This window comes from Coenobita brevimanus, chromosome 13, assembly GCF_032717465.1.
Source record: "Coenobita brevimanus isolate Jiangsu-jjx chromosome 13, ASM3271746v2, whole genome shotgun sequence".
NCBI lineage: Eukaryota > Metazoa > Arthropoda > Malacostraca > Decapoda > Coenobitidae > Coenobita > Coenobita brevimanus.
In genome coordinates this window covers 40,598,964-40,612,761 of record NC_136966.1, presented here as the reverse complement: position 1 = coordinate 40,612,761, position 13,798 = coordinate 40,598,964, and the positions used below count along the sequence as shown (strand labels likewise).

General features: G+C 42.3%; 1 protein-coding gene across 3 annotated transcripts in view; it reads left to right on the top strand.

Annotated features, from left to right (window-relative positions):
- Positions 1-13,798, top strand: part of Surf1 (surfeit locus protein 1) — a 239,157-nt gene that overhangs the window by 28,744 nt on the left and 196,615 nt on the right. For all 3 annotated transcript variants that reach the window (XM_080283788.1, XM_080283780.1, XM_080283774.1), the window contains exon 2: positions 6,716-6,919. In XM_080283788.1, coding sequence (XP_080139914.1) covers positions 6,716-6,919 — 204 coding nt within the window. The remainder of the gene's footprint in view (positions 1-6,715; positions 6,920-13,798) is intronic.

The window sequence follows — 13,798 nt, the reverse complement described above, 5'->3', positions numbered from 1 at the left end:
GTGTGTTCTAGTGGCAAGGTATTGCAGCTTATTCACTGTTTATTCACAAAAAACAAGCACCTCTGGCTTGCACTGCTATGAGCATCTGCTCTCGATTGGAGTTAGACTGAGACTGTTGATGTTGGCGGGGTAACAGAGTTGCCAGATCACAACGGCCACATTACCAATCTCCTCAACTTTCATTACCAAATTTAACTTTTCATTACCAAATTTATTCTTCACTAATTATATATACAAGTGGAAATACATGTAATCACTCTCCTTATAATTAACACCATGTTGATTATTTTCACACTATGTTGGGTAGCACATTAATCAGAGAGAAGAAACAATCCACCATCTCCATCCTGTGTATCCTCATACATGTTAAAAATCCATTTGGTAATGCATTATTCTGATTCATTACCAAACGAATTTTTCATTACCAAATTGGCCCACACTTGGTAATGAAAAATACCAAATGGCAACTCTGACAGGGGAGGGGGAGGAAGGAAGGGGTGAAAGGACCATGGTGTAACAGCTGTTTGGCGCCAGGCGGGAATTTCAAATTACGAGAGGGAAAAAAGTCAGATTTTTTTCAAATTTTTTGCGGTTTTTGGCCCATTTTGGGAATATTGGATCCCAGGATGATTATGTCCGGTTAGTGGGGATGTTCGGATATTGGGTGTTCAGATATTAGAGGGATTACTGTATATATATATATATATATATATACAGTATATATATATATATACTGTATACTGGTATATATAAATATGTAAAAGATGTACTGCTGTTTTTGCTTATTTCTTAGGTTGAAACATCTTCATCAGTGTGTTAAAGTTTACATGTCTTTCAGTGCAACCATCCTAACCAGTGGGAATTGACCTACAGTAACTTCTAAAAGATCAAGACTGGGGACATTCACACATACGTGCAACCTAATTGGAACTGGCAGAGTTGTTGCCCTCTGAACCCCCAGCTCTGTGAGATGTTCTGAGATATGGGCTACTGCTAAGAGAACAAAGTGGTGAGGATGAGAGAAACTATGCAGCAGCCAGTCTTGCAAAGGACATAAACCCTAAAATGCTTGAAATGTGGGAATGAGCAAACAGTTCTTTTGTGGCCCCCGCTGTAAATTCACGAGTCACAATCTTAAACAAGATCCAGGAGAGCTGGGAGTAGACCAAAAACCTATCTTTCAGGAGAAGAAAACTAGATGTCAAAGAGGCTTTCACTGCAAAACTTGACAAGCTTTTTAACATCTTCAATTGCAAGTGTAAAATTGCCTTCTGCTCTGAATTTGGCTGCCCTGCATATGCTGGTTGCAAATAAGAAACTCACATTATCTGTACATGCCCAAAGGAGATGAAGGTCCCTGAGAAGGAATTTGCTCTCATTAGCCTAAGGTCAGAGAGACAAGACTGGTTCTATTGGACCACGTCAGATTGGCATGCCAGATGTGCCTGAGCACAACAGACAAGTCAAAAAGCAGAAGCAGGGAGAAGACGTGAGAAGATGGCTTGCTGAATATGAGCAGTCAAGTCAGCAGGATGTTTCAATACCATCAAATGAAACAACTTTCTCTGGTGATGAAAATGAAGAACAAAAAGCTGATGCTGAAGGTGGAAAGGATGGAAGTTATAAAGTCTGTTTATCTATCTGTCTGTCTGCTGTATTGCCAGATCCCTTAATCTTGTAAGGGATGGCCACAAACAAATTGCCTCCATGTTGCCCAGTTCCCCACCAGTTCACTGCCCTCCTTCCAGCTCACACCCCCTTCTCTTATATACTGTACCTCTCCACTCCATCCTTCAATCTTATCCTCAGCCTCCCTCTCAGATACAGTATGTGTTGCTGCCCTGCATGCTACAGTTATGCTGCTGGTCCCACAAACCAGCTCCATGTTGAGGTGGCATGGTCTGCTTTGCTGCCATGGTCAGGCTTAGAGATGAGTAAACACCATCCATGACTCAACCTCAGCCTTTGATGTATTAGCCCACTCATCTCTGAAAGGAACAGGGTTTTAAAATGAAGGGACATTAGAAATACCATGCACGTCTTCCACTTCCAATAAAAAGCCAGAGTACAACACGTTAGAAATACTTAATGTTGCTACGCAGAGCATGATATGGTGTCGGCCTGTGTGCCACAGCTGCCATCACCGCTGCTGCCTTTAGGGATGCTGATTTGATCGCCGAAGAAGACCAGACTTGTAATTGATCACATTAAAGTCAAGAGGGCCCAAGAAAAAGTTATGAGATACCTGGATCAGGAATTTGATGATCTTTGTAAGAAGGCTGAAATTGACCATCTTCTCTAACGGCCATCAAGATTCAGCTAAAGTTATGCTGAAAGCATACATTTCAGATCGTTGGTTCCCCAGCATCATCTAAGAGTAACATTATTCTGTGTGCAGTGAGCCAGATAGAAGATATCTTTACCACTTCACTCCTGAGACAGGCTCAAAGAGAAAAAAAGCCTGCTGAAGCTTAAGTTATTGCTGATAGCTTGTAAATTTCATGAAGAAGAAGGACATTGATAAAAGCCTGCAGGCCATTGGAGGTGATTTTACAAATGTTAACACTGGCTGGGAGAGAGGTTCTGTTCAATGGGTAGAGGTCTTTGACATAAGCTGATCTGGTTGGTTTGTGTCCTCCACACTAGTGAGTTACCCCTGCAACACCTGATCACAGCACTGGATGGGAAGACCTTGTCTAACAGCAAGTGAACAGGTAACATAATGGAGATGCAAGACACTGCTACAGAACTTGAAATTGATCCCTTATTCACCAGACTCTCAATTGAAGAGCCTCTTATTTCACTGAGACAGTGTCATAAAGGATCCCTACTGAACAAGCATATGGGCATAGGATCACACAGGCCATAAGGACAGGAGAACTTCCCACAGATCTGGCCCTTCTTGAAATTGGTCCAGTGACCCATTCAAGGCTTTTGACAACAGCAAACAGGCTTTGTCGCATAAGGGTTTCAAAACATGGCCCTAAAGGCAAAACCCTCAACAGCTTAAGACTTATAGTGGAATACATAACTGGTGTGATCTACCCCTGCTTGCTCAATATCAAAATGAAACACTCTTGGGTAGACGGCCCATGCCACACCTTGTTTCAGCTGCGGCTAGTTAAGCTGCAAGAAGACAGTAATGGAAGTTGTTTTGCCAACCAGCCAGCGCTTAGCATGGTATACATTCAGCAAAATGATAATCCAGACACTCTTGTGCTCAGATGACAATGAGGAGAGGACAGCTGGTGTCCAAATGATTGTTGACTTGAGGATTGGAGATAATGACACTCTAGGAGATCTTTCTGTAGGTCCCAGGAAAACACCTTCCATCATCCCCAGTGCTTCTTTCCTGTCAGAGCCGATAGTTGGTCTGATAGGCTATATGAACCTCCCTTGACATGTAAATTGACTACATTGGAAGTAAAGAAGCTCATGCAAGTCCCACAATGGCCCTGTCATGCTCTGTCTATAGAGAGGTTTGTGAAACAAGTCACAGAGGCAGCAGGCAGGGTGTATGTGCATGAGAAATTTGAGGGCTATATCAGATGCCAAGAAGCAAGTCAGCGGCTGATTTTCAAGAACGAATCAAAGCAAGACATAATGAAACTTGTTGTTTAAATCATTTTTTTAACAGATGTCATTGCTCCCTAATGTTGTTTTATGATTACAAGGATATGTTTTATGCTTACAAGGATATGTATTATGAAAAGAGACTTAAATTTTTATGGCATTACATGACATTCTGAGAAACCAGACTTAATATGCCAGTATGTTATTTTCTGAGAGCAGTTTATATGCTTTTTAACCAAATGTAGATTTTTACCAAGCAAAAATGTTCTGCAGTCAGAAAAATAATAGCAGACTTGAATTCTTCACATCCAAAAACATATTTTTAAAAACCCTCACTGAAGAAATTTTCAAAAATTAATTTTCACCTCCCAAAATGACACACCCTAGTAGGGTACTGTATTTCATTCATCATCATCATCATCCTAATCTTCATCATCCCAGCCTCATTTTTGCGTCTGAAAGATGGAGTGAGAAGGTTATATTTTCTTTCTATCTATCTATCTATTGCCAGACGCCATAATCCCGTAAGGGGTGGCCATTTGACTTTGAGTTATTTGTTTTACGGGGAGGGGTACTAACCCTCCACCACCCCACTTGCTGACACGTAGGGAGCATGTATGGTTTGGTTATATGGTTACCACCCAGCGTTGTAAATGGTTTCTTGGCTTACCATTTGGCTTGTCACTCAATGTAAACCCATCTGTAAAGGAAAGAAAAGTAATAAGAAGTGACAGGAAAGATGGGAGAAACAGGGAGAGAGGAGGGCAGGCACAGAAAGAGAATGATAAAGGCAAAGGAAGAAGTAGGCAGCACTACATCAAGTGAGTGGATGATGGTCACATGTCCAAATTCTTTTCCATTTATGGATGGGTGGTCTAATAATAAACAAGGTTTGAGGATAATTGAGAGTTAATGTTTCGTGTCATTTTGTTTTTAATGGCTCCAACATGCTTGCGTGCATTGGCCTTGGTCATCTAATGGCAGCTGTCCGTGCTGCTCAATATCTGGCAGCTACCCTGTTCAGTCCTGTATCCCAGAGGTAACACTCAGTGACCTCGTCCCAGGTTTTTTTTTTTTTTTTTGGTCTACCACTTGCAACCCTACCCCTAACATTAACACTTCTCACATGCTGCACTCAGTTATCATCCTCCATCCTCTCCACATGCCTAAACCATCTCAGTCTACCTCTCCTCATCACAACATATACATTCCAGTCTCATCCTACCTCTCAACTCTTCCATTATTAACCTGGGCCCCCCCCCCCCAGGCCTCGCACTCAAGGACGCATCGTACACCCTAGTAGGATACTGTATTTCATTCATCATCTTCATCATCATCTCAGCCTCATATTTGCATCTGAAAGATGGTGTGAGGAGGTTATATTTTCACATATCCAAATTCTTTTCCATTTATGGATGTTTGAACCTGCAAATATCCTCTTCCTTGACTGCCCAGATCTCTACCATACAGCATTACACTCCTAACACATGCCGCATTCACCTAATCATTGTCATTTCTGTATGTTTGAGCCTGCAAATATCCTCTTCCTTGACTGCTTAGATCTCACTACCATACAGCATTACACTCCTGACACATGCTGCATTCAAAGATCCCTTAGCATGGAGAGAGAACCCTCTTAATGTCAGGAGAGGCAACAGCTCCCTGAACTTCTTCCAACAACTCCTCACTCTAGCCACAGAGTTAACTCCAGCCCCACCTCCAGCACATGAAATCGTTTTCATTTTCGTTTTTAAAGGCTCCAACATGCTTGCATGCGTCGGCCTTGGTCACCTAAAGGCAGCTTTCCACTCTCCATGATCCATTGCAGCCTCCCTGTTCAGTCCCTTAACCCTGAGGTCACACTTAATGACCTCGTCCCATGTCTTTCTCGGTCTACCCCTCATAACCCCACTCCCAATATTAACACTTCTCACCTTCCTCACCCAGTTATCATCCCCCATCTTCTCCACATGTCCAAATCTTCTCAATCTACCTCTCATCATCACAACACCAATACACTCCAGTCCCATCCTACCTCTCAACTCTTCCATCGTAAACCCAGCCCCCCCAGGACCTTGCATGCAGGGACGCACTACACATCCACCTAATCATTGTCATTTCTGTATGTCTGAGCCAGCGAATATCCTCCTTTACTGCCCAGCTCTCACTACCATGCAGCATTACACTCCTAACACATGCTGCATACAAAGACCCCTTAACACATGTCTCTCAAATAACAAAACTTCCACACACTCAAAAGCTTACCAGCAAGGTCAATCTTTTCATGTCTGACAGTCTCCACATGCTTTTCCACCCACATGAAATTAACATTATTTCGCAGTCTACCTCTAATACCCCTACATCTATTATGCACCTACTTATCACAAACATTTCACAAGATGGAGTTACTTCCCATGCCTTTGTGGCAAATCGCACATGGCTACTCTCCCTCTTCTTTGACAGTATTGCTGCCAGCCCTAGATATCATCACTTTTGTTTTATCTGCATTTCCTAAACCCCTTGTGCCCTATACCATCTCTCCACTTCCTAAATCTTATCTCCGCCTCCCTTTCATTCTCTACAATCAACACCAAATCATCGGCATACAACATCTTCCACGATTGTCCATTTCTGTAGTCATGTGAGAGGGTTTCAGGTACCATGGTAGACAATGAGGGGCTCAAGACTGATCCCAGAGGCACACCAACATTCGCAGAAAACTTATCACTCAAATATCCATTCACCCTTACCTGGGTGCAAGCACCCACATACCTGTACATAGCCATAACCACCCTAACCAGCCACTCCTTGATCCCAAGCTTTCTCATTGCCTACTTCACCACTTCCCTAGGGACTTTGTCAAAGGCCTTTTCCAAATCAACAAAAACAAAGTTCAGATCCCTTTTCTTTCCTTTATACTTTTTCTGAAGCTGTCAAACAATGAATATAGCATCAGTGGTCCCTTTGCCAGGCATAAACCCAAACTGCATCTCATCAGTATTCACAATTTCTCTAATCATACCCACTAGAACTCTATTACCTTCATTATGTGGTCCAAAAGCTTTATGCCTTTATAATTACCCTTTTAGCAATGCTGAGTTAAGGGTATTTCCATGTATTCAAACTCCTGTTTCCCGCACAGATGAGTGGGCTAATACGTCAAGGAGTGAGGTTGAACCATGGACGTTGTTTATTCATCTGTAAACCTGGGTCCCAGTGGCAGCACAGCAGACCACGCCACCTCAACATGAAGCTAGTTTGTGGGACCAGCAGCATAACTGCAGCACGCGGGGCAGCAACACATACTGTGTCAGAGACCTGGAGCCCCATAAGCATTTTCTTATTGGTCAGAACCACAGTGCCACTTTTTGTATTATTGCTGTTACTGTTAATGATTGTTCTTGTTGTTGCCATTATCACAGTCATTATCACTTTCATCACCATTATTACATAACATTCTATCAGTACTGGTACAGGGGTGGTTGCTTGCCTGCTCTGCCAGACAGACTGGGGTCAGCCATCAACAACAACAACAACTGTATAGCCATTAGAGAACAGAGGCTGTTCCCAACTTTGTGGGTGGTCTGCAGCTTATATGATCTTGTCTAAAGTAGACTAATCTCAGGTCCTCCTACACCTAAGTGATTTGGGATTGGTTGTTGTTCCACTTTAGGTACATGTGTGTCTAATGAATGGTTAAGTGGAACTATAATTTTTTTATTTCATTGAGCACACTTTATAGTCCTTGTAAGTAAGCCCCTACTGAAGAGCCTGTAAGAAGACTATAAACCTGTTTACAGTATGCTTCTAGGCTCTACTTTGGTGGTAATAGTAGCAGTTGTAACCCAGACTCATCAGAATGCAAACCCAATACAGTAGATTGCAGGCTGAAGTTGTCCTTCTCCTGCAGGCCACCATCCCCCTTCTGGGGATGAGGAGTTGACGAGCATTTGCATGACCAGGCAGTGGGACCATGCTGGTACGTCATTGCCACCACATGAAGTCACCCCTTTCTGGCACTTATGCTGTGTTACTGTACAGTACATCCCCACAGTACGCGAGTTCCGAGTACGCAATCCCCCGTGTATGTGAGGGCTTTTTTTTTTTCTTTTTTCTTTTTTCTTTTTCTTTTTTTTTAGTACGCAAATTGAACTCCTTGTAAGTGAGACGTGCAGTGAAGAGTGGCCCAAATCTGGGGTTACCCCGAGTACACGACATTGCCCCCCCAAGAAGAGATAACAGGTAAAGGTCTGTCTATCTATCTATCTATCTATCTATTGCCAGACACCATAATCCCATAAGGGGTGGCCATTTGACTTTGAGTTATTGGTTTTATGGGGAGGGGCACTAACCCTCCACCAACCCACTTGTTGACACGTAGGGAGCACGTATGGGTTGGTTATATGGTTACCACCCAGCATTTTAAATGGTTTCTTGGCCTACCATTTGGCTTGTCACGCAATGTAAAGCCACCTGTAAAGGAAAGAAAAGCAATAAGAAGTGACAGGAAAGGTGGGAGATATAGGAAGAGGGGAGGGCAGGCACAGAAAAAGAATGATAAAGGCTAAGGAAGAAGTAGGCAGCATTACATCAAGTGAGTGGATGATGGTCACCACCACCTACCACCAATGATTTACCTAGTAAAGCCATTATCTTGTAGGTTTACTTTGTCTTAGGTAATATGTCTTAGATAGTTTCCCTGTATAATCCAATACTTAGGTCTGAAAGGCGTCTCAAGGGTTGCCTATGAAGGAGGGTGCCCCTCATATGTAATTTTTCCCATAAGTTTATGTATTCACAGTACAGTACGTGAATTCCTAGTACGCTACGTCCTCTGCCGCCCATATAGGTGCGTACTAGGGGGATGTACTGCACTTAGCTTTTTCAGGTTCTGGATTCTACCCACATCATATGTTGTAGTTGATATGAGGCATCTTCTGGAACAAGGGTGTACCAGCCTGAATGGCAAAATTGAGCTACAGGCACTGTGTTCCCCTGGCTTAGATCTCACCTATCTTGTCCCCAAACAAACCCATATAACCCCTTGGATTAAGGCTGAAGCTCCTATGTTCAACCACAGTACTTGACTTACTGAGTTACTTAAGCCCAATGGACTGTGCTGGCGAATGATAGTGATATGGCCATATGATCCCCTGCCTCACAGCCAATAAGGCACATGGTTTCAGTCAAGCTTTTGGTCTCAGCCACTCAGCACATACCTACATCCCCACTCCCACACTAGCTTGTCGATTAGCTGGGATTTCTTGAGGAATACAAGTTATTTGTCATTCTGTCTGTTTATTGCCAGACGCCTCAATCCTGTAAGGGGTGGCCACAAGCAAATCGCCTCCATCTCACCCTGTCCAATGCCATTTCACTGCCATGCTCCCAGGGCACACCCCCCTCTCTCATATACCTCTCCATTCCATCCCTCCAGTTCATCGTCAGCCTCCCCCTCCCTCTTCCCCCCTCCACCCCACTCGCACACCCTTTCCCCGTCAGTCTCCCGCTCTCCACTTGTCATTCATATGGATTTATTAATTCTTTTTATACTTCTTCCTCCTCTTCCTCCTCTGAGAGTCCCTCATGTGCAAGTAAACACATTTGTGATACATCTGAGTGGAAGAGAAGTGATGTGAAAGAGGAAAGAAAGGACAAAGGGTATATTAGTGTGAAGACAAGCAGTGTTGTGGAAGCTCGGACTGTGGGCTGTATGATATCTTGTCTTGAAAATTGATCAAATTCATTGCCTTAATTCAGTATGATAACTGTACTGATACATCATCAGTTTCAGTTTGGGGGGGGGGTAATATTTATATTTGCAGTACTATGAATATTGGGTATGTTGGGCTGACAGCATTATTACCAACTACAGGATTTTCTGTATTCTCACAGCCAAACCTTTGAATGAGTATTGGCTTCACGGCATATCAGAATTGGCAACCACAGTCTCACATCCCCTCATATAGCCCCAATTCAGTATTAGCTAACATGATATGTTTTATGTAAAGCATTAATAGTTTCACTGTCCATAAAATTGCCTGTTTTATGGTGGGTGTATGAACAAAAATGATGCAGACGTTGCAGAGTTATTATCATTCAGGCTTTTAAACATTTATCTCTAAAATGTGTTTTGGTTGGTACAGCCTAGTTCCATGTGATGCTTCATATACTGTATATTATACCAAGGTTATGTTATTCGTGAGGTTGGTTAATATCATCATAATCATTCTGCCCTCTTTTGTCACCAAATGAGTGGATTAGTTAATGTCCAGAAAAGAAAAAGATGAAGAAAAAGAAAAACATGATTGAAGAGGAACTCAGTTTCCCACCATTTAAGACCCAGAATCCTGACTCCACCTCAAAGACATAACCATCCATACATATACTGTACATGCTTCAAATTACACATTAGATAAAGCCAAAGTGAAGGTGTCAAAAGCCTTTGTTATGTACTCCTCCATATAGGTTTCATATAACCAGTGTGATTCCTTGTCAGTTCCCCAACCTCTCTCTCTCTCTCTCTCTCTCTCTCTCTCTCACACACACACACACACACACACACAGGGAGTCAATCGAGGCAGATGTGCGACATCGGAGCTCCGTACTGAACCAACACGGCCAGTGGCATTACCTAAATTAGTATCTTTGTATGAGTAAAGTTTGTACCAGGTTAGACTAAATGATTTTTCATTATTAAAAGGAAAAAAATAATACATATAAACAAGACTTGTTCAAACAGAAAAGAGAACCAAGACTAAAGAAAGCGCTCAGTCATCTGAGGTTTGTTTAGACTACAGCAGCACGGGGAATGTAAGTACATACTCTGCACTTATAATATTGCAAAATGGATACATACTTTAGTAAAGCAAATTTGGAAAAGAAAAGGGATAAAGGTAGAAAGCAAAATGATGATTTCTACCAAGAACTGGTTGAAGTGGAGGCTCACAATAGACTGGTTGAACGTGTACACAAACTAGAAATGGCTTTCAAAAATGAAATTGATGAAATAAAGAAGCAGATGCACTTGCAAAAGGAAGAAATAGAAAAACTAGGAAGGGAGGCCAACAAGAAAGACACAACCATCAGTGAACTAACAGTGGAATTGAGTACACTTAGGAAGAAAATGAGTGAAATGGCAAGTACAGTAGTCAATCACGAGAGTGTTATGGAAGAGTTAAAAAATGACAGAGACAATTAGGCAAGTAAGCAGTCTTATAGACCAGAGCAGTGATATTGAGGAGAAGATAACACTGGTGAATGAAGCTGTGCAAAGCTACAAAAATGATGTGGAAACCACGTATGCTGAAATGGTGAAAGTAAAGAAAGACTTAGAAACAAGGATGGAGGAAAAAAGCATTAAACAGGAAGTGAAAAGAATAATCCAAAACAATCCAAAGTTAGTCAGAGATTCAGTATTTATCTATCTATCTATTGCCAGACGCCTCAATCCCGTTTGGGGTGGCCACAAACAAATCGCCTCCAAGTCGCCCTGTCCCCCGCCATTTCACTGCCCTGCTCCCAACTCACACCCCCCTCTCTCATATACCTCTCCACCCCATCCCTCCATCTCATCCTCTGCCTCCCCCTCTCTCTTCCCCCCTCCACCTCACTCACATACACTCTCTTCATCAGTCTTTCACCCTCCATCCTCTCCACATGGCCAAACCACCTCAGTGTGTTCCTCATAACGCTTCCTATCACATCCACATCAACACCACAACGCTCCTTTATATCCGCATTCGTCAGCCTGTCTCTCCATGTGACTCCACAGGCTCCTCTTAAATAACTCATTTCCACTGCTCTCACTCTTGACTTGTGTCCTTCCAACAACGTCCAAGCTTCACTTCCGTACGTTAGAGTTGGTATCACAATACTGTCATGTAGTAACTTTTTCACTTCCATGCTCACTTCCCTGTTTCTTATCACTGCTTTCAAAGAACCAGCAACCTTTCTTCCCTGCTGTACCCTTTCAAGCACTTCACCCTCCAAACCTCCATCCATACTCATCACACTACCCAAGTACGTAAACATACTCACATTTTCCAATTCCTCACCATCCAACCTCGCTATACATTCACTGACTTCACCTCTCTCAAAGACCATCACTTTACTCTACCCTACATTCACCTTTAGATTCCGTTTCTTACACACTCTCTCAAACTCATCAGTAGATATAAACAAATCTATAGTAATCACTGGTATAGAAGAGGAAGAAGTAAAAAACAAGATCACAAGAGACAAAAAGGAGATGGCAAATGTAATGAGCTTACTGAAAGAAGTATCAGAGGAAATCTGTAGTAAAGACATAGAGGAACACAAAAGGTTAGGGAAATACGAGAAAAGCAGGACAAGACCTTTAAAGGTGACTTTCCAGAGTGTAAACACTGTGGAAGAGATACTAAAAAATGCAAAGAATCTTATGGAAAAAGAGGAGTTCAAAAATGTATGGATAAAAAGATGCCTAACACAAGAGGAACTGGAATTACTGAAAGAGAAAAGGGAGGAAGCAAAAACAAAAAATGAGGAAAGATCAGAAGAGGAGAAGAAGAAATGTTTCTACAAAGTAATAGGATTGCATGTACAAAAGTGGTACACAAACAGGATGGAATAAAAAGGAGGAAGATAGTAAAACCGTCATGACAAGTATATAAACAAGATGATAAAGTTGTTGTACTCAAATGTGGATGGAATGGTATCTAAATTATTAGAGATGAATGATTATGTCAGAGAAAATGAACCACAAATAATATGCCTAACTGAAACAAAATTAGCACCAAGGATATCCAATGACATACTAAACTTAGAGGAATACAATATATGGAGAAGAGACAGAAATTTAAAAAAGGGAGGAGGAATTATAATATTAACTAAGAAAAATGTAAAAGTCAAGGAAATAAAACTAGATATACCATCACAAGTAGAACTGATTGCAGTAGAGATCAACACATCTGAAGGGAAAGTAATTGTAGCCAATTTGTACATGCCACCCAGATCAAACACATGGGAAAGAGATGAATATGAGGACCTGGCAGAGAGTACAATTCAGAGTTTAAGATCATTACTACATAAAATGGAAGAGAAATCAGAAAGAATTATACTAACTGGGGATTTTAATACAAATATAAATTGGAATACTCTAGATATAATTAGCCAAGAAAAACCGAAAGCTCCTGGATCACGTGCAAGAGTTTTTCCTAACGCAACATGTGAGGGAAACCACCAGAAAAAGAGGACTTGATGTACCTTCAGTGCTAGATCTAATATTTACTAGGCAAGAAAATGATGTTGACAGATTAATATATCACCCTCCACTCGGCAAAAGCGATCATCTATCTATCTATCTATCTATTGCCAGACGCCTCAATCCCGTTTAGGGTGGCCACAAACAAATCGCCTCCAAGTCGCCCTGTCCCCCGCCATTTCACTGCCCTGCTCCCAACTCACACCCCCCTCTCTCATATACCTCTCCACCCCATCCCTCCATCTCATCCTCGGCCTCCCCCTCCCTCTTCCCCCCTCCACCTCACTCACATACACTCTCTTCGTCAGTCTTTCACCCTCCATCCTCTCCACATGGCCAAACCACCTCAGTGTGTTCCTCAAACGCTTCCTATCGCATCCACATCCACACCACAATGCTCCTTTATATCCTCATTCGTCAGCCTGTCTCTCCACGTGACTCCACAGGCTCCTCTTAAATAACTCATTTCCACTGCTCTCACTCTTGACTTGTGTCCTTCCAACAATGTCCAAGCTTCACTTCCGTACGTTAGAGTTGGTATCACAATACTGTCATGTAGTAACTTTTTCACTTCCATGCTCACTTCCCTGTTTCTTATCACTGCTTTCAAAGAACCAGCAACCTTTCTTCCCTGCTGTACCCTTTCAAGCACTTCACCCTCCAAACCTCCATCCTTACTCATCACACTACCCAAGTACTTAAACGTACTCACATTTTCCAATTCCTTACCATCCAACCTCGCTGTACATTCACTAACTTCACCTCTCTCAAAGACCATCACTTTACTCTTCCCTACATTCACCTTTAGATTCCGTTTCTTACACACTCTCTCAAACTCATCCATCAAGCCTTGCAGCTCCCCTTCGTCTTCACTCAACAACACAGTATCATCTGCAAACAACAGTACAGGGAGTTTCCAAACACTATCCTCTCTCACCAGGGCCACTCCAACATCCACTACCCTACCTTGTACCTCTTTTA